This window comes from Stegostoma tigrinum, chromosome 18 (genome assembly GCF_030684315.1).
Source record: "Stegostoma tigrinum isolate sSteTig4 chromosome 18, sSteTig4.hap1, whole genome shotgun sequence".
NCBI lineage: Eukaryota > Metazoa > Chordata > Chondrichthyes > Orectolobiformes > Stegostomatidae > Stegostoma > Stegostoma tigrinum.
The window spans coordinates 51,015,293-51,036,341 of record NC_081371.1 but is presented as its reverse complement, the minus strand read 5'-3'; the positions used below and the strand labels follow the sequence as shown (position 1 = coordinate 51,036,341).

The following is a 21,049-nucleotide window of genomic DNA, read 5'->3' as shown; positions in this document are numbered from 1 at the left end:
TCCAGCATCTGCAGTTCCTATTATCAACTTTATATGCATACTACATTCACTACATAGATAATAGTGTGGGGCTGGAGGAACACAGCAGGCCAGCATCAACAGAGCAGGAAAGTTGATGTTTTGGGTTGGGTACCTTACTTGGACTATTAATCTAGAGACCCAGGTAATGTTCTGGGCACCCAGATGGCAGAATTTGAATTCAATGAAAAGAATCTGTAATTAAGTGTCTAGTGATGACCCTGAATCCATCATCAATTGTAGTAAAAATCCATCTGGTTCACTAATGTCCTTCAGGGAAGCAAACTGCCATCCTTGATAACGAAGTGTGGAGCTGGATGAACACAGCAGGCCAAGCAGCATCTCAGGAGCACAAAAGCTGACGTTTCGGGCCTAGACCCTTCATCAGAGTGAGTATAGGTGAACATCACTCTGATGAAGGGTCTAGGCCCAAAACGTCAGCTTTTGTGCTCCTGAGCTGCTGCTTGGCCTGCTGTGTTCATCCAGCTCCAGCATCTACAGTTCCCATTATCACTCAAACTGCCATCCTTACCTGGTCTGGCCTACCTATGACTCAAAACCCACAGTTATGTGGTTGGCTCTCAACAGCCCTCTGGGCAATTAGGGATGGGCAATAAACGCTTATGACTACATCCCCTGTGAATGAATGAAAGAAAATTCCTCTTCACAATGTCCCTCCCATTTTCTGGCCGCGTTTTGCAAACTCCACTCTCTACTGACACGGGGCTATTTGCATCAATGAGGAATTTATAAACAGATGTAGTGGCGGGGTGTTTTTGTTTTGTTTTCTTCGCCAGGGTCTGGTAGTCACAGGGAAGTGACGACAGGCTGTTGGAAGCAGTCAGCAGCGTATACCGGCTTCAGTGAGGACAGTGTTCCCCGGGAGCAGGGAGCATGGGTCCGCGGGCGCTGGCGGCCAGGCTGCCGGGGAACGCTGTGAAGGAGTTGCTCCGGCACCGGGGTCAAGCTGCTCCTCTCGGGAGGCTGCTCCTCGTCCCGGGCTCGGGGCCGGCGCTGCAGCGGCGTTCGCCGGGCAGCCGCGTCGATACAGCCGCGGCGGCTCCTTACAGCAGCAGCGCCGTGGACATGAGGAGCTATTTATGGGCGATGTACAAGGAGACCAAGAAAGTCAGCGAAGGTGAGAGAGCGAACCGGGGAGCCCGTTTCTCCACTGCATTGGTGTGACGCCTGTCTGGAACTCCCCTGGCGAACCGCACCAGTAGCAAAATCAAACCGTTACAGTCGAAAAATCCTACTGCACCGAAGGCGTGCTTGTTGAGGGGAAGTAGCTCGACATTTCTGTAGCTCCCTGGCTACCTCCCTTACCGCTTTTTCGGTATAGTCCCTCTGGGTGGGAATGCACTGGAGCCAATTTACACACAGCCAGTTCCCACAAACAGCAATAGGATCGTGGCCGGATCCCTTCTAGTGGTATGAGTCGAGGATGTTGATTGATAAGGAGACTGGAGATAACTTTAGGTATAACAAGGTGTCGAGCTGGATGAACACAGCAGGCCAAGCAGCATGAGAGGAGCAGGATTTCTTATTCATCTTCTGATGCTGCTCAGGATTTCTTATTCATCAACACAGCAGGCCAAGCAGCATGAGAGGAGCAGGATTTCTTATTCATCTTCTGATGCTGCTCAGGATTTCTTATTCATCTTCTGATGCTGCTCGACACCTTGTTATATCAGATTCTCCAGCGTCAGCAGTTCTTCCTCTCTCTGGAGCTAACTTCGCTGTTGGTCAAAGTAATGGCATTAGAATGAAGCCTGGGCAGAGACGGCCTGGGGTTAATGTTTCTTTTAAAAAAGAATTAATATTCTATTGATTGCATTAAGTCTGTTCTGCCCACTCACTACCCTGTATGTTTCCAGTTCCCTTCTGAATGTTGAAATAGATTCAGCCTCTTTCCATCCAGTGTGTTCTAGATCATCCCAACTGGTTGAGGCTCATTGATAGACCTAGCATTGGCACAAAATATGCAAAAAGACAGTTGTATTTTTCTAAAAACTCTGTCAGATTAGAGGCGACATTTTGGCCGAGAAGCCATATGACATTTACCTTTTCCATTTATGGAGAGGGATGTTGACAGTGAGTTTGAGACACACGATCCTTCTAAACTGCTGATCATGGATCAGGTTTCCCATTAGGTAACAGATCTCCTTTCAGGTTTTGCCACTGTGGAGTTCTATTTTGAATCTGGAACAATGGATTAGCACCAGGCAACACGAAAGTCTGGAAAGTGAAAGCTAGGAACAGAGGGGTACAGTTTGGTTTCTCAGTGAGACGATGAATGAACTGTGACCAAACACAATCTTGTATCCCTGCATCTTTGGCTAGCAAAATTCTGTTAACTTCGTTTTAGTAGAGTGATGTGTTCCTCCTGTCGGGTATGGGAGATTAGGGAGAATTCACATGTTACTAATGATTATGCCTGCAGGAAGTGTGTTTGGTTGCGAATCCTATTCGATCATATGTATTGGTTGGAGTGGCACTTAGAGGCATTGAGGAATTTACAGGAGCTAGGGAGTATGATGGACAGTAGTTGCAGGGAGGGAGATAAACTGAGGAAACAATCAGGTGACCTCCCAGGAAAAGTAGGGGAGAGAGGCAGGAGTCGCCTGTGGCCATCCCCCTCTCAAACAAGTATGCTGTTTTAGAAAATATAGGGGGTGATGGACTCAGGGGAATGGAGCACCCACAGCGAGGTTTCTGGTACTGAGACTGGCTCTAATGTAACAAGGGGTATGTCAGGTTGCAAGCAATTGATTTTGATAGGGGACTGTCTAGTCAGAGGCACAGACAGATGTTTCTGAGGCCGACAGTGAGACATCACAATGGTGTGTCGCCTCCCTGGTACCAGGGTCAAGGATATCTCTGAGAGGGACCAGCAGGAGGTGTTTGTGCACATTGGAAATAACAACTTAGGAAGAGACAAGGATGAGATGCTGAGGAGAGAATATGGGAAGTTAGGCGGAAATTTAAAAAGGATGCCCTTGAGGGTAGTAATATCTGGATTACTCCCTGTGCTCCGAGCTAGTGAGGGTAGGAACAGGAGAATAGAGCAGATGAATTTTGACTGAGGAACTGGTGCAGGGGAAAAGGGATTCACAATTTTGGATCATCGGAATCTCTTCTGAGGGAGGTGTGACTTGTTTAAGAAGGACAAACTGCACCTGAATTGGAAGGGGACTAAAATACTAGCAGGGAGATTTGCTGGAGCTGCTAGGGAGAATTTAAACTAGCAAGGGGTGGGGTTGGTGGGATCCTGGAAGATAGCGAGGAAAGAGATCAGTCTGAGACTGGTACAGTTGGGAAAAGGAATAAGTCGAACAGTCAGGGCAGGCAGGAACAAAGCGGAGAACAAGGTAGGGCCGACAAATTAAACTGTATTTAAGGCAGATGATCCCGGGGCATGGTTGGGAACATGGGACTGAGATATCATAGCAATTAAAGAAAAGTGGCTCAAGGATGGACAGGACCGGCAGCTCAATGTTCCAGGATTGGATTGTTTGCGAGGGGAGCAAGTGAGGAGGAGGAGTGACCTTTTTGATTAGGGATAACATTATGCTGTACTTAGGGAGGATATTCCTGGGAATACGTCCAGGGAATTTATTTGGGTGGAACTGAGAAATAAGTAGGGGATGATTACCTTACTGGGATTGCACTGTATCTTCACCCCCATACTCCTCCCCCATATTTAGACACCTAGTATTCAGTGGGAAGTTGAGAAACAAATTTGTAAGGCAATCTGTTATCTGTGAGAGTAATAGGTTGGTTATGGTAGGGGATTTTAACTTTCCACACATAGACTGTCACTGTCGGTGTTCAGGGCTTGGATGGAGAGGAATTTATTAAGTGTGTACAAGAAAATTTTCTGATGCAGTATGTGGATCTACCTACGAGAAAAGGCACAAAACTTGACCTACTCTTGGGAAATAGGGCAGGGCAGGTGACTGAGGTGTCAGTGAGGGAGCACTTTGGGGCCAGTGACCATAATTTTATTAGTTTTAAAATAGTGCTGGAAAAAGATGGACCAGATCTCAAAGTTAAAGCTCTAAATTGGAGGATGGCCAATTTTGATGGTGTGAGGCAAGTTGATTGGGGGCTGATGTTCGCAGGTAAAGGGATGCCTGGAAAATGGGAAGCATTCAAAAACTGAGATAGCGGAGGTCCAGAGACAGTATGTTCCTGTTAGGGTGAAGGGCAAGGCTTGTAGGTGCGGGGAATGCTGGATGACAAAGCATATATCAGGTATAGACGGTAGAGATCGAGTGAATCCCTAGAAGAGTATGAAGGCAGTAGGAGTATGCTTAAGAGGGAAATCAGGAGGGCAAAAAGGGACATGAGATATCTTTGGCAGATAGGGTTAAGGAGAATCCAAAGGGATTCTGCAAATACATTAGGACAAAAGGGTAACTGGGGGGATTGGCCCCCTGAAAGATCAGCAAGGCCATCTGTGTGGAACTGCAGGAGATGGGGGAGATACTAAACAGGTACCTTACATAAGTATTTTACATCCGTATTTACTGTGGAGAAGGATATGGAAGAGAGAGAACGTGAGGTAATAAATAGCAACATCTTGAAAAATGCCCAGGTTACAGAGTAGGTGGTGCTGGTCTTAAAATGTGTAAAGGTGGATAAATTCCTGGGACCAGATCAGATGAATCCTGGAACTCGGTGGGAAGCAAGGGAAGTGATTGCTGGGCCCCTTGCTGAGATACCTGTGTCATTGATAGCCACAGGTCAGGTGCTGGAAGATTGGAGATTGGCTGACGTGGTGCCAGTATTTAAGAAAGGTGGTAAGTAAAAGCCTGGGAACCATAGACCAGTGATCCTGACGTTGGTGTGGGCAAGTTGTTGGATGGGATCCAAAGAAACAAGATTTACATGCATTTGGAAAGGCAAATTGGGATGATTAGGGATAGTCACCGTGGTTTTGAGCATGGGAAATCATGTCTCACTAACTTGATACAGGGTTTTTTTTAAGAAGTTACAAAGAGCATTGATGAGGACAGAGTGGTGAATATGATCTATATGGACTTCAGTAAGGTGTTTGACAAGATTCCTCATGGTAGATTGGTTAGCAAAGTTAGATCACATGGAATACAGAGAGAACTAAATATATGGATACAGAACTGGCCCGAAGGTAGGAGACAGAGGGCAGTGGTGGACGATGGCTTTTCAGACTAGAGGACTGTGACCAATGGTGTGCCACAAAAATTGGTGCTGGCTCTATTGCTTTTTGTCATTTTATATAAATGGTTTGGATGTGAATATAGGAGGTGCAGTTAGTAAGTTTGCAGTTGACACTGAAATTGGAGGTGTAGTGGACAGCGAAGAAGTTTACTCAGAGTACAGTGGGATCATAATCAGATAGGCTGAGGTGTGGCAGGTGAAGTTTAATTCCGATAAATGTGAGATGCTGCATTTTTGAAAGGCTAATCAGAGCAGGACTTGTACTTATGGCAACGTCCTGGGGAGTGTGGCTGAACAACGAGCTCATGGGGTGCAGGTTCATAGCTCCTTGAAAGTGGAGTCACAGGTGGATAGGATAGTGAGGAAGATGTTTGGTCAGTGCATTGCATATAGGAGTTTGGAGGTCATTTTGTGGCTGTACAGGACATTAGCTCGGCCACTTTTGGAATACTGTGTGCAGTTCTGCTCTCCCTCCTTTCCCACAAGGATGCCGTGAAGCTTGAAAGGGTTCAGAAAAGATTTACAAAGATGTTGCCAAGGTTGGAGGGTTTGCATTATGGGGAGAGGCAGAATAGGCTGGAGCTATTTTCCCTGGAGTGTCGGAGGCTTAGGAGTGACCTTGTAGAGGTTTATAAAATCATGAGGGGCATGGATAGGGTAAATAGAGAAGGCCTTTTCCCTGGAGTGGGGTGTTCAAATCTGGAGGGCATACGTTTAAAGTGAGAGGGGAAAGAATTAAAAGGGACCCAAGGGTCAACTTTTTCAGACAGAGGGTGGTGCGTGTATGGAATGAGCTGCCAGAAGTAGTGTTGGATTCTTGTACAATTATAACATTTAAAAGGCATCTGGATGGGTACATGAATAGGAAGGGTTGATAAGGCTATAGGCCAAATGTTAGCAAATGGGACTAGGTTATTTAGGATATCTTATTGGCACGGATGAGTTGGAACAAAAGGTCTGTTTCTGTGCAGTATATCTCTGACTCTTATAACTAGATAACATCAGTTGCTATTTACGAAGGAATCCCAGATATTGACCAGCCTTTGGGTGTCATGGCAAGAGAGGGTGATAGTGAAATGGTGTTTGTGAGGGAGAGAATGTGTGCATGTGTTTGCTTTTAGGAGAGAGAGAGAGAGGGAGAATGAGCGAGTGAGTGTGTGCGAGAGAGAAAAGAGAGTGCAAGTGTATGTGTGGGAAGGAGGGGGAGAGGGAGAAGAGAGTGTGCGTGTGTATGAAAGAGAGAGGGGGTGCGAGCGTGCATGTGTGAGGCTGGGAGAGAGAAGTGACCGTGTGTGAGGGTGATGGAGAGAATGTGGGCACTTGCACAGAAACCTTCCTAATTTCATTCCTGAAAGGTCTGGCTCTAATTTTTAGACTGCAAATCCTAGCTTTACAGTTCCTAACCGGCAGAAATAGGTTCCCTCTGTCAGTGATAACAAAGTGTGGAGCTGGATGAACACAGCAGGCCAAGCAGCATTTTAGGAGCACAAAATTGGCCTGCTGTGTTCATCCAGCTCCACACTTTGTTATCTCGGATTCTCCGGCATCTGCAGTTCCCATTATCTCTCTCTCTGTCTGTTCTTCTTTTGTGGTGATTTGATACAAATTGGGCAAATATGATTAATTGTGATGTGTGTTCTGATTTCACAGACGTGCCATCTGTATCAGTTGAACGCTAACATTTTGACATGTCCAGTCATCCTCATTTCAGCTGAATATTAAACGCTAAGTGAAAAGTAGTCAGGGATTGAAGTGAATTATGTTCAATGCATCGGGATAGCAGCACAGTAATAGTCTATTTGGACAATGATTCCATTCCATGTCATCTAACCTGATCAGTGTACCTTCACTTCTCTCCCTTCCCCTTCATTAACGCTCTCACTGGTTTTCCTGTTTTCTGGGGGCTCTGTTATTCCATACTAAAAATAGATTTCACCCAGGCTGTTCAGGCAGCACCTTCCAAACCCATGATCTCCAGTATCTAGAAGGACAAGGGCAGCAGGGACATGGGAATACTGCCACATGCAAGTTCACCTCCAAGCCACTCATAGTCCTGCTTGGAAATATATTGCCATTACTTCGATGTCGTTGAGTAAAAATCCTGGAATTTCCTGCACAATGGCATTATAGGTCAATCGACAGCACATGGACTGCAAAAGTTAGGGAAGGGCAGTAACTGCTGATTCACTCAGTGGCGCCCGCATCCTGTGAATGAAGAGACAGGAAGAACATGGGAGCAGGTGTTGGTTATTCTCCACCATTCAGCTGGATCATGGCTAATCTGACCTCACTTGCTCATCATGTATATTTATGGAATGTGGCCATTGCAGGCAGAGCCAGTTTTTATCCACCCCTCATTACCCTCAAACTGAATGCCTTGCTAAGCCATTTAGAATAGAATAGCCTTTATTGTCATGTGAACTTGAATAATTGCAGTGAAAATTTTGTAATGTTGCCATCTTAGGTGCTAGGTACAGATAATTGCAGTGTTTGTTACGGAATTGAAAGAGTTTTAAAAAAAAAGAGTTTAACACAGGAATACAAATCTTTAAAATATACTCGACTTATTCAAAGTCCAGAATAAGAATAAAAACATCTTTTAAAAAGAACTCAATTTTTCGTCCTTTTCACCAGGCCTGTGCCTGGTGAGCTTCAGAACATAAGACCTTGTGGGCCTCCGGGGGCCTGGACCCAACTTCACGAATTGTCTCCCCAGTCTGGCCAGTCTGGGCTTGGCTGCCTCCCGCTCTGGGGTTCAGAGGTTAGAGCAGTTAGGAGCCAACATTGTTGTCATTGTCATGAAGGGAGGCGATGGCCTAGTGGTATTTTCGCTGGATTGTTAACCCAGAAATCCAGATAATGTTCTGGGAACCTGGGTTCGAATCCCGCCACGGCAGATGGTGGAATTTGAATTCAATAAATATCTGGAATTAAGAGAAGTAATGATGACCATAAATCCATTATTGATTGTCAGGAAAAAACCCCTCTGGTTCGCTGATGCCCTTTAGGGAAGGAACCTGCCATCCTTACCTGGTCTGGCTGACATGTGACTCCAGACCCACAGCAATGTGGTTGACTCTGAACTGTCGTCTGGGCATTTAGGAGTGGGCAATAAATACTGGTTAGCCAGCGATTCCCTCATCCCGTGAATGAATAAAGGAAAAAAAAATTGTTTCCCAGACCAGAAAAGAATGACAAATTTCCTAAAGTAGTAAACCATTTATGAAGGTCAATGAATGTTTCAATATTTGGGGCAGCATGGTGGCTCAGTGGTTAGCACTGCAGCCTCACAGTGCCAGGGACTCTGGTTCGATTCCAGCCTCGCGTGACCATCTGTGTGGAGTTTGCACATTCTCCCCGTGTCTGCTTGGCTTTCCTCTGGGTGGTCTGGTTTCCTCCCACAGTCCAAACATGTGCAGGCTAGGTGGATTGGCCATGCTAAATTGCCTGTTGTTTTCAGGGGTGTGTGGGTTATAGGGGTATGTCTGCGTGGGACGTTTCAAGGGGTGGTGTGGACTTGTTGGGCCAAAGGACTGTTTCCACACTGTAGGGGATCTAATCTAATCTAATTAGTGACCATGAGGCTAGCTTTCAATTCCAGATTTATTCATTGAGTTGAACTTTTGCCAGTTGTCAGAGTGGGGTTGAATCTTGTGTCCTTTGAGCACTAGGCTGGCTTTCTGCATGACGAGGCCAATGACAATAGCATTGTTCCGTCATCTCTCCTGTGTGGTGCATCCCTTTTATAGGAATTGCATCTAACAGTATTTTTGCATCCTCACTTTCACAGACTTGACCTTTCCGGGGAGATTGAATTTCCTAAATCCGGATGGAATATTTGCCAACAACGAGGTCTGTCTCTCTGACATTGAGATTTATGGCTTCGACTACGACTACACACTAGCCTTTTACTCCAGCAACTTGCACACTCTCATCTTCAACGCTGCACGGGAAATCCTCATCCAGCAGCATAAAGTGAGTACTCATTTGGTGGGCAATCTTTTCAAAATGTTTTAAAGTTTTAAAAATTGTTTTTGTAAAGTCCTGCTTCATCGACTGCAGTGTGAAAATCAGGCTGCAGTACTGAGGGAACAATGCCCTGTTGGATGTGCCACTGTTCCAATGTGATGTTAAACTGACCCACTGCCTGACCTGCTAGATTAGAGAGCCCTATTTGGAAGAAGGGCTCTAGATGTCTCTGTGGTGTCCAAGCTGATATTAATCTCCCTAAAATAGCATCTAAAACGGGTGATCTGACGATTTATATTTAATTACTACTTGTGGGAACTAGCTGTTGATGTGTTGTTGTAGTGTCTACTCTTCAAACGTTCTCCATTGGTATATCAGGACATTGAAATGTCCTGTAGGTATTAAAAGGTGCTATGAAAATGCAAATCTTTTTGGCAGTTGTATGGCCAAAAGTGCAGACAGTATTTGTAATGCAGTGCTTGATTGCTTATAAAGTTGCCTCACTTAGGTTTTGTACAGCCACCAACGTTTTGGACTGATAGGTCAGGTAGAGCATAATAGCAGCCTAGATCCAGTTGGTTTCAGGTCTAGCACCTGGTACAGCAGGGTGAGACGTCTTGAAGTTATCATTCTGTAGTTGAACCTTGCCGCTAGAATCTCACCATACAGACTGAGCACTTTGATTCCTGCTAGAAGATGGATGCAGTTGAAAGTCAAAGTGTGGCTGCGGAGGGCGTGAGAATTGGAAGGTATTGGGAGCTATCTGCCCATTATACACACAAACCTGATTATTTCTCACAGGCCTGCAAATGGTTGAGTGGTGGGCACGGCTTTATTTTTTTTGTTGGATGTGGGCGTTGCTTGTAAAGCCAGCATTGGTTGCTCACCCCTAATTGCCCTTGAACTAAGGCATTTCTGCAGGCTGTTAAGAAACAGCCACAGTTGGATTTGGAGCTATGTAGGTCAAACCAGGTCAAGAAGGCAGATTTACTTCTCTGATGACAATCAATGACAACTTCATAGTCACCACTGAGCTGAGCATTAAATCCCAGATTTTTAAATTAATTGTATTTCAACTCTGCTAAATGCTGTGGGTGGTTTGAACCCATGCTCCCAACATATGCCAAGGCCTCTGGATTAATTCTCTGTTAGTACTACCATGCCAACACCATTTCCCTTAAGGAGTGTCCTTCACTGATTGCAGAACTTTCATTGCAATTATCAGAAATGCTGTGTATGCAAATGGTCTGCCAATTTGTCCGAATAGTGCCCAACCAAATGAGCAGGCCTCCAAAAGGTCCCATGCTGACCTGTCAACTGAAGGCCTGGAATTTGTTTGGGAAGAATTTCCTGTGGGCACAAAGCGAGTAGGAGCTCTCTGAATGAATCCCACAACCTCATGGACTTACCTAGCAGCTGGCTACTGAGAAATGTGGTCTAGTAGAGGTGAGGTCAACCAAAAGATTTTAGCTTTTCTAACAAGTGGTTTACTGAACATTAGTGGTTTCAGGTAGGGGTTCGTTTGGCTTTACACATACATACAAAAAACACAGAATAGCCAGTTCTCCTGCTTAGGGAATTTGGGAGGTTAATGATTTTTAGATATCCTGCTCAATGTTCTCCTGTGTGGCTTTGTGCTGTCTTTCCATGTTCCACCCTCCTTTCCTTCATTGTGGAATGGCTGTTCTCATTCACCGTCCTTGAGCATTTCCGAGACCCATGCATACCCCTCTGGACGAAAGCTAAGCTCCTCCTGCCCCAGCCCCACCCTGTGTACCCCAGGACCACTCTCTTGCCATGCAGACTCTGTGACTATTATTATCACTCCCATTGTAAGATTTTCACAAAAAGGAGTGTTGCGCTTTATCTAACTTCAACACTTTGTTCTTTGTCTCTTTTGCAGAGGTCAATTGAACGACCTGTTCTCCTCTGTAATGATTTTCACTATACCCAACTGGTAGAAGAAGACTGACTTAAACGTAACTTTTAAAAAATCTTTCATGGGTTGTTGATGTTGCTGGGTAGACCAGCATTTATTGCTGTAACCCCTCCTATAGAGATGATGGTGGTGAGCTGCTTTCTTAGACTGCTGCAGAATTATTTTTGAACCAGTCCCTCCATTACAGTACAGTGTGGTGGGGAGAAAGAAAAGTGACGGTGGTTTGTGATCACGGTTGGCTTGGCACAACTCCTGAAACTTCAAACCATTTGTAGTGACATTATTGTTGCTCGCATGTGTTACTTAAACGGAAACCCTTAGCATTACCCTGGTGATGAATGCTTTGGTGGATTTATACACAGGACACGAGCAGAATGTTTAACGCTGTATTTTAGTTTTGAATAGACTTGATATTTGTTCTTTTGGAATGTGATTTCCCCTCCCACTGTGATATGTACTTTACCCTGTTAAGTTTATGTTACTGGGCTCATTGCTTGGTGACGCTGTGTGAACAATGGTTAGATTTGAACTTATAATGGGAAAACCTGTTACCAATGGAAATAACAATGTAACAATACACAATGTCTTATATTTATTTTTAACTCATTCCCATAGTGTGTCCTTGCTGGTCAGGCCAGCATTTATTGGTAATTGGTAACTGCCCTGGAGAAGGTCACAGTGGAGGCAGTTTCAGGATTTTGGCCAAATGACCTTGAAGGAACAGCGATATGGTTGCATTGACACAGTAGTGTGCGGTTGGAGGGGAACTTGTGGATGGCGGTGTTCTCACATAACTGTTGCTGTTGTCCATCTGGGCAGTAGATGGCACGGGTTTGGAAGGTGCTGTCTAAGGAGCCTTGTGCAGTTGTTGCAGTGCATCTTGTAGATGGTACACACTGCTGATGCTGAACAAGGACTGAATGATTGTGGATGTGTGGCCAATTGAGCAGGCTGCTTTGTCCTGGATGGTGTTGTGCTTCTTGAGTGTTGTTGGAACTCATCCAGTCAAATAGGGAGTATTTTATCACACTCTCTTCACTTGTGCCTTGTAGATTCTGGACAGGCTTTGAGGAGACAATGAGTTACATGCTGCAGGATTCCCATTCTCTGACCTGCTTTTGTAGCCACTGTGTTTGGCTTGTCCAATTTTTAGTTTATGGTCAATGGTAACTCTTTGATAGCATTGGATTCAACAATGGTATGTCATTAGGTGTTAAAGGGCAATAGTTAGATTCTCTCTTGATGAAGATGGTCATTTTCTGGCACTTGTGTGATGTGTATGTTACTTGGCACTTATCAGCCTGATTCTGCTTTGCTGCATTTGGACATGGACTGCTTCAGATGCTGCCAGGAAATAAGCTGACAAATTTTATAATAATGACTTCCATCAGCAATTCTTCATATGCTGGGTAGCTCAGGTTGGTTCTCAGTCAGGTCACCCACTTGAACTGCTCATCAAAATTGGAAACTTCCATCTTTCAGACTGGGCCCAGTCTCTGGTTGCTGAACATGTCTTGGTCTATGATACTTATCTCTGTACTCTCCTTTACTGTCTAACCTCAGAGGGTCACTCCAGCCTGACTTCGCTCCATTGATGTGAAGAAGTTTTTCTGAATTGATTTGCTGTATTGTCTAGTTGCAGTTTTGTCCAAGACTCTTCCATGGATAGTTTCTCCATCTGTACCATATCACCAATTAACCAGGTCCCCTCTACAGAATACAAGGCTAGTTTATGCAGTCTGTTCCTGTAATTTACCCGTTTATGGGGAGACTGATAATCCGGAAACCCAGTTAATATTCCAGGGATCTAGATTTTAATCCCACCATGGCAAATTGCAGAATTTGAATCCGTTAACAGTGTGGAGCTACAAATCTGATCATGATGCTGGTTGACAGAAAATTCCATCCGATTCACTAATGTCCTTTAAGGAAGGAGAACGCCTTCCTTATCTGGTCTGATCTACAGGTGACTTAGACCCAAGCAATGTAATTCACTCTTAACTGGGCAGTTAGGGATGGGCAATAAATGCTGGCCTGAATGGATTTTTTAAAAAAGCTCAGCCTGGACAAGGCTGATAAATCCTTCCTGAGGCCCAATACCCAGAAACCGTTGGGATACCAACTCACAACTGCCCAACTTTCTGCTGAGCGATCGCAGAAATGTGCTATTTGAATGAGCAGTGTTATAAAAGTATGTGTTTCAGAAGCCTACTGGGTACGGTGCGTAAGTCAGCAATGCAAACATGTTCAGTTCAAAGTGCATCTAAGCCAAAATAAGTAGCTTTGAAGGGCTGTTGAGGTGGAGTGTAATTTCTAATAAATTACTCTGCTGGCAAGATATGATTAAGTACTGTTTCAGAATTAGCTATGAAGTCTACCAATCAATGTTTGTGTTATTGTATTGATATTATAGTGTTAGCTACAGGGCTGTCAGTATTATGAAATAACATTCAATCCAATTACCTTGTACAGCTTTGGAAACCTGAAAGGAGCTGAGCAATTGGGTTATGGGTGCACATACTTTAGAATTTTTAGTTTTCGGTGGAATTGTGGCCTGCCCAAAAGTCTGCCAATGGACTTTAGCTGTTCCTAGCATCCCACAGGAAGATGTGAATGGTGCCTGATATGGTATTTAAAAATCAGTAACGTTGGGCTGAATTTGTAAGCCCTGCCAAGGTCAGGAAGGGAAATAGTGGCAGGCACGTCAGTTCCCTGATCCCATTCCTGTCGCTGGCCATTATTGCCAAAGCAGGCTTGCTGCCACGAGAGAAGGGTAGCCATTTAGACTCAATCTGAGCCTTCTTAATCAAAATCAAGGTGGCTCAACATCACATGTTATTTATTGACACTCCTGTAAAGCACCTTTTTAGACATTTCTGCATTGAAAGTGTCATAGAACATAGAACATTACAGCACAGTACAGGCCCTTCGGCCCTCGATGTTGTGCCGACCTGTCATACCGATCTGAAGCCCATCAAACCTACACTATTCCATGTACGCCCATATGCTTGTCCAATGACGACTTAAATGTACCTAAAGTTGGTGAATCTACTACTGTTGCAGGCAAAGCGTTCCATTCCCTTACTACTCTCTGAGTAAAGAAACTACCTCTGACATCTGTCCTATATCTTTCACCCCTCAATTTAAAGCTATGCCCCTCATGCTCACCGTCACCATCCTAGGAAAAAGGCTCTCCCTATCCACCCTATCTAACCCTCTGATTATTTTATATGTTTCAATTAAGTCACCTCTAAACCTTCTTCTCTCTAATGAAAACAGCCTCAAGTCCCTCAGCCTTTCCTTGTAGGACCTTCCCTCCATACCAGGCAACATCCTAGTAAATCTCCTCTGCACCCTTTCCAAAGCTTCCACATCCTTCTTATAATGCGGTGACCCGAACTGTGCACAACACTCCAAGTGCGGCCGCACCAGAGTTTTGTACAGCTTCACCATAACCTCTTGGTTCCGGAACTCGATCCCTCTATTAAAATGGTATTTAAAAATCAGTAACGTTGGGCTGAATTTGTGAGCCCTGCCAAGGTCAGGAAGGGAAATAGTGGCAGGCACGTCAGTTCCCTGATCCCATTCCTGTCGCTGTTAGTAGACCCAGATAACAGTCTTTGGTTTAAGATGGTGCAGATGTAGTGTAACTACTAATGGAGGTAAGACCAAAGTCACACGTAATTACTAAGACCCTGGGTTGAGCCAAGAGCTAGTTGATACGTTACTCATGAGCTGTTATTTTAATTTCTTCAAAATAGGAACGGTTAATGGAATTATTTTAAAATGTTATTTACATTGGATATCTGGTTGTACAAAATGCTTGTGGCTGGATTACATTGTTTTAGAATTTACTAAGTCCAAGCCAAGAGATATAGAGCAATGCGATGCACTTGTATGAAGGCCACCCCAACCTTGTCTCCTCTGGAACGTAATACTTTCTGCAATGAAACGTGTCTGATTTGTGCCTTAGTATCCCGAAGACCTGAGGAACTACGATTACAATCCCAACTTTGTGATACGTGGACTTCATTACGATGTACAAAAGGTTAGTGCTTTTTGGGTTTGGGCTGGTTCTGTGTTTTACTTCATTGTCCCCACCTCAAGCCTCCTCCATTCCCTGACCCTCCACAAGGCTCCAGCCTTTGCTGTGGTCTGACTTTGTGGATACCATTAATCCAGTGATACCTCAGCACATGAGCTTAGAAATGTAAGACCGGCAAGGATGTCCACATGCTGAGGCATCTCTGCTGGGCCCACTTCTGTTTCCTGCCCAAGTTCCTGCACGGGCCACTTCCCTGGCAGTGATCGTCAGGAGCGGGAAGTTTTTGCTCCGTCTTTCCCCCTTCTCCCTGTGTTGCCTGTAACATACAATCACAATCCATTGCAAGTCAGCAGTGGAAACCATCACCTTCTGTTTTAATACATTATGGGCTGGAGCTCAAGGTCATTGAGCTGCTGTAGAAACTGTATATCACAGTGTACCTCTTTACACGCCAATCGGGGGAATGACGCAGTGGTTTCTAATGGGAGTTTTGTTGGAGCTGCCTCGTTCTTGTTCAGGAGAGCAGTGGGAAAAATCTTCACTTCTGTTAACTTAAACATAACTTGCCAATGAACAATTAAAAAGCGGCTATCAATTATTGTAAGCTCAGAAGCAGAAGAGAGTTTTAGACAGTGAGCCCTTTTCCCTTATCTGTTTAATATTAATGATTTTCTGTATTAATCTTCCGTGATTTTTAGATGTTCTCTTTTCACTGCCTGTGTGTCGCACCGTGGTCTATCATTTCTGGTTCTTTGTCCTTCCAACCCACTGCCAGGATGCTTGTTTTGTGAAAAAAACATTTTTGATTTTATTTGGCTCTTATTGTCCATTCCCTAATTGCCCATGAGAAGGTGCAGTAGTTTCTTGCGGGTAGGTTAACCCACAGTGTAGTTAATTCTAGGATTTTGACCCAGTGAAATTGTTCCAAATCAGGATGGGAGGTGGCTTGGAGGGGATCTTGTAGGTAGTGGTGGCCTGTGACCTTGTCCTTTTGGGTGGCAGAGGCTTGGAAGATGCTGTCGACGTAGTGACGTTGCTGTGACCTTGTTGGTGCAATCAAACCATTCACTTGGCACTTCTCATTCCTTACCCAGTCATTCCAGAAATTAATTGACTAGCCAAAGGACCTGCTGACTGTAATACTGAATAAAAATTCTTTGTGGTCTTGATGAGGTGAATGTTGACAGTGCTTAGACTGCGAGCCTCCACAGGGGTCAGTGTTTCGTACTGAGATAAGGGATTTCTCTTTGCTATGAGTGTTGTAAATTCTGGGAATTCTTTACCCCAGAGAGCTATGGATGCTGTGTTGCTAACTGCGAGTTTGATGGATTTTTGGTCTTATAAGTGTAGAAAGGTATAATTGTAGGATGGGATGTGAAGCTTAGGTAGAAGAACTGCAAAGATCTTGAATGCTTAACAGCTGGGTCAAATGACATTGACATAGGCAGGAAAGCGCGTTCTGATGAAGACTTAAGGTTGCAGATGGATATAGATTGGTTGAGTGAGTGGACAAGAATATGGCTGCTAGAGTGCAGCGTAGGAAAATGTGAATTTTTTTTCAGTCAATGTCTCAGATACAGCATGTAGTTTTGTTTCTCTTGTTTAAGGAAGGCTATAAATGCATTGGAGACAGTTCCTAAGAGGTTCATTATTTTAATACCAGGAATGAGTGAATTGTCTTATGAGGAAAAGTTGGACAGATTGGGTTTGTTTCCGCTGGAGCTGAGAAGAGTGAGGGCGTTGAATTGATTGAAATGTATAAGACCCAGAGTGGTCTTGACAAGGCGAAAGAATGGTTCCTGTTGTGGGGGAGCCCAGAACTTGGACATCACGGCAATGTTTGATCAGGAACTGGATTTGAAATACCGTATATGTATTTCCTCCAGGCCACGATCTTTCAGCAAAATCCTTTCACAGAGGGACAAAGGGCAAGAAATGCGTAGGAATGTTCAGCGACTTTCCAGCTCTCTTACAACTCCCAAACCAGCCAACTCTCATATAATCAGCTGTTCCTGCATGTTTGTTGGGGCAAGTTCCTGAAGCTCCCTGACTAACCTCACTGTGGCAGTCCCTTCACCACACAGTCAGCAGATGCGCTCAGGGAGACTGTTCACCATCTTTACAAGCACAACTCGGGGATATAATTATACCTTTTTAATTGCTAATCTTGGCAGTAATGCTGATATGCCGAGAATGATTTAAAAAAAACACAATCCCATATCATCTTGATGACATCAGCAATTGCAAACTGACCTCTTTTGAAGGCTTGGCCTAAGAATATCTAAACGTATTTGGTATTAAATAAATTTGTTCGGGCAATCTCTGTATTTTCAAATGACGTTTTTTGTTTCAAGGGAATAGTGATGAAGATTGATGCCTTTCACTACATTCAACTAGGAACCACGTACAGGTATTATTATTTCTAGAATTATTTCCTCTCTCCCTCTTAATCTCTCACTGGCTGAGGTAAGTGGACCTTATTCACATGGTTGGCACATCATACCTTTTCCTTGATGAGTGTCATGATGTAAGTGTTAATAGCTGCCCTAATCTAATGTCTTGGTTAAACATAACCTCGCACACTTTGGAGTTCTAATGTTATATTTTACAGATTACAGCAACTCATGTATTTACTTAACGTTAAATGAGTTAATTTTGCTGGGCTGATTTAGCGTCTGGTCAGTGGTAAGCCCCAAGACGTTGAGGGTAAAATACCCTTACCAGTGGTAAGATACCAGGGGCCTTTCTGAAGAAGATTGTGGCCAGTGATATTAACGTTGGCTGTCACTTCTCAGCCCACGCCTTGGATGTTGTTCAAAGACCTCTATATGCTGACGTAAGTAATTAGATCCACGTTTGCCATTTAAACTTCTCTTAAAATAATACCAGGAAATCCTCCTGTAAAGTGAGGTGTCTACAAGTCTGTTTAACTCCGTATTAGCCTCCGCTAAATGATCGCACTTTTGTAATCCAAGTCCCATACCTGTTGGTGATGAATGAAACCAGATTTTTTTTTCATAATGTGTTTATCTGCAGAATGAAGGATTATATATGTCCGCTTCGTAACTGCCAACCCAATGCCCTATCAGTCTCTTTCACTATGTGCTCCAAGTTCTTAGTTGAACAATGTTCTCCGCTGCTGAGCCTGAACAAAATAATTAGCATACCACTAACAGCACTCTCACATCTCTGTCAGAACGCCATGTGTTCCTGTTATACGTCAATGACGCAATCACATTATCCAAACTAACATTTCAGATCAGCACTGAGGGAGCGTTGATAGATGATTTCTTTCAGTTGCGGGTTGATGTCCCTTCAGTAATATTGAAAGAAGAGCCAGCGAACAGCTCCTACTATCATGGCTAGCTGTTGTACTTCTAGCTGTGTTGTTATCTGCCACATTTTCCGAAAACACAACTGCAACTTCGCTGTGAAAGTGCACTGTGGACAAAATTCATTGTTGCTCCAATGTTCAGCCTTCAACGAGCCGAGGAAAAACGTATTTCAGGATCAGGATCTCAAACTTAAGACTGAGGTCCTGATTTAAAGGCCACAGTGATTCCTGCACTCTTTTGTGCTCTGGAGGTTTTGACGACCTACAAGAAGCACCTCATAGACGTGATTGAATGATGGAGCGGACTCGATGGGCCAAACAGCTTAATTTTGCTCCCATGTCTTATGGTCTGAGAAGTGCCAAACGCAGTTGCTTTGCAAGTTCCTCCAGGTCTGTTGGTAAGAAATGTGGTTCAACAGCAGCATCCCCTCCCGAGCCAATTTACTCATTGTTGAGGTGCTAATCATACCAAACCAGCTCCACTGGTGGGACATGGACGTTGTGTGCCTGACACCAGATTCCCGAAGCAGTGTCTCTCCTCGGAACTTGGTAACAGCAGGATACCCCCAATATGAAGCACAATAAGGATGTTCTTGAAGCATCCCTGAAGAGATCATACATCTGAGATTCACAGGACACCGACTTTTATGCATGTCCAAAATAGATGAGGTTCATTTGGGAAGGCACCAAGCACATTGGGGGAGGCGCTACATCAGGAGCATGCAGAGTTGGAGTCAGAGACAGCACAAACTTCGAGCACCCAAGTCTCCAATAACAACTGCCCGACATGTTGCAGACTGTGCATCGCACTTGTCAGACATCTCTGAAACTGACGTGGAAGCAAGCCACCTTGATCCAGATGGATTGATTGAGAAGTGGGAGAGGTTTGGCTGTAAGATACTTGGAAACGCTCAGAGAGGCAAACGTGTTGTTTCAATCTGTCTCCTTTTTCCAATATCCCTTTCCCTTCATCACACGTGGTTAGAATTATTTGAGTACAAAATGTAAAGACAATGTTTGCCATCAAGTATAATGTGCTTTATTTTAGTGTGGTACTCCAGTATTAAATTGAGCGCTGAATCCCTGCTTGTCTGGGACCGTCTGCTCTGCTCCTGATCTGTTATGAAATAGTTTGCAGGATCTTTAAATCCTACATTCCCTCACACCAATAGGAAAACTACCAAATAGTTATTTTCTTGAGCTTGCCATGAAGCTCATTCTGTGCGGAAAGGGGTATCTTTCTGCTATCAGTCGCCTGGGTCAGAATCATTTCAAGCCAATTGGAAGCTGATTGTGGAATCTGCTCAATGTTAGAATGGTTGGTGTGAGTGGGTTTGAGAGCCAGAACCAGTGATAGCCCAAAGAGACCTTTTATTGCTGAGTAGATTACGTTATGAACAGGTGCTGAAAATCATTGGAAAGGCAAATGGGATCCTAGCCTCTATATCCAGAGAATTGAATCCAAAGGGGTTGAAACCCAAACATAGCAACCTCCAGAAATATAGTGTGCACGTCTTTATAGACCACACCTGGAGTACAGTGAGCCGGTCTGATTGTACCACATTTCATGAAGAACAGATTTACTTAAGAAGGAGTCTAATTTTTTTGTTACATTTTCACAGAATGTTGGTGTCACTGGCCGGGCCAGAATTTACGGCTTGTTCCTAGTTGCCCTTGAGAAGATGATGGTGAGCTGCTTTCTTGAACTGATGCAGTTCATTTGGTGTAAGGACATCCACAATGCTTTTAGGGACGGAGTTCCAAGATTTGACCCAGGAACAGTGATTGTAGCTCAGGATGTCAGGATGGCATATGGCTTGGAGGGAAATCTATATGAATGGGCCATCTTTAAAATGACTGCCAGCAACTTCAAAGAGCAAGTAGCTGGTGATCATCCATCTCAAGTGCTGGGGAGTATAGATGGTGTCAGGGTTTCTCAGTCATATGCCATTTTGTGAATGATGAATATCCAGCCTGAGGGCCAGGGAGCATTGTCTAAATATTTGAGCCAAACCTTTCGGGAGAAAACTCGTCTCCTGCAAACAGCAGTTTCTGCTTGGCCAGTTGTAACTTCAGATGAGAGTGTGAAATGTGCTTGTTGTCAAAACCTATCGAGGGAGATGGGTGTGCGGCACTAGGTCACAGATTGGCCATGATTTTGGCGAATAGCTGATTAGATTCGATGGGGTTAAATGGCTCACCTCCCCCTTCCTGTAATCTATGACAAACGAAGATCCTCAAACTAAAGTTGAGCTCTTTCATTTTTGATCGCAGGGGACTCAGTCCAGTTCCGGATGAACAAGTCATCGAAATGTACGAAGGGACCCACGTTCCTCTGGAGCACATGAGTGATTTCTATGGCAAGGTAAACGTAATGAAATATGTTGAGGTCGGTGCGTTCCCTACATGACTGCCGAGGCAGGCTGCATTATCTGACCTTGTGAAATGGGAGAGACCTGCCTATCCCTCGTCTGCAGATGACAAGGTGCAGAGCTGGATAAATTTTCTGAAGAAGGGTCTAGGCCTGAAAGTCAGCCTTCCT

The 21,049-nt window shown here is 44.3% G+C and overlaps 1 protein-coding gene across 1 annotated transcript in view; it reads left to right on the top strand.

Moving 5' to 3' along the window:
• Positions 1-705: 705 nt before the first annotated feature.
• The window catches only part of nt5dc3 (5'-nucleotidase domain containing 3), a 37,331-nt gene continuing 16,987 nt past the window's right edge, over positions 706-21,049 (top strand). The window contains exons 1-5 of the mRNA XM_048548876.2: positions 706-1,156; positions 9,011-9,195; positions 15,102-15,176; positions 17,528-17,583; positions 20,782-20,872. Coding sequence (XP_048404833.1) covers positions 913-1,156; positions 9,011-9,195; positions 15,102-15,176; positions 17,528-17,583; positions 20,782-20,872 — 651 coding nt within the window. The 5' untranslated portion in view covers positions 706-912. The remainder of the gene's footprint in view (positions 1,157-9,010; positions 9,196-15,101; positions 15,177-17,527; positions 17,584-20,781; positions 20,873-21,049) is intronic.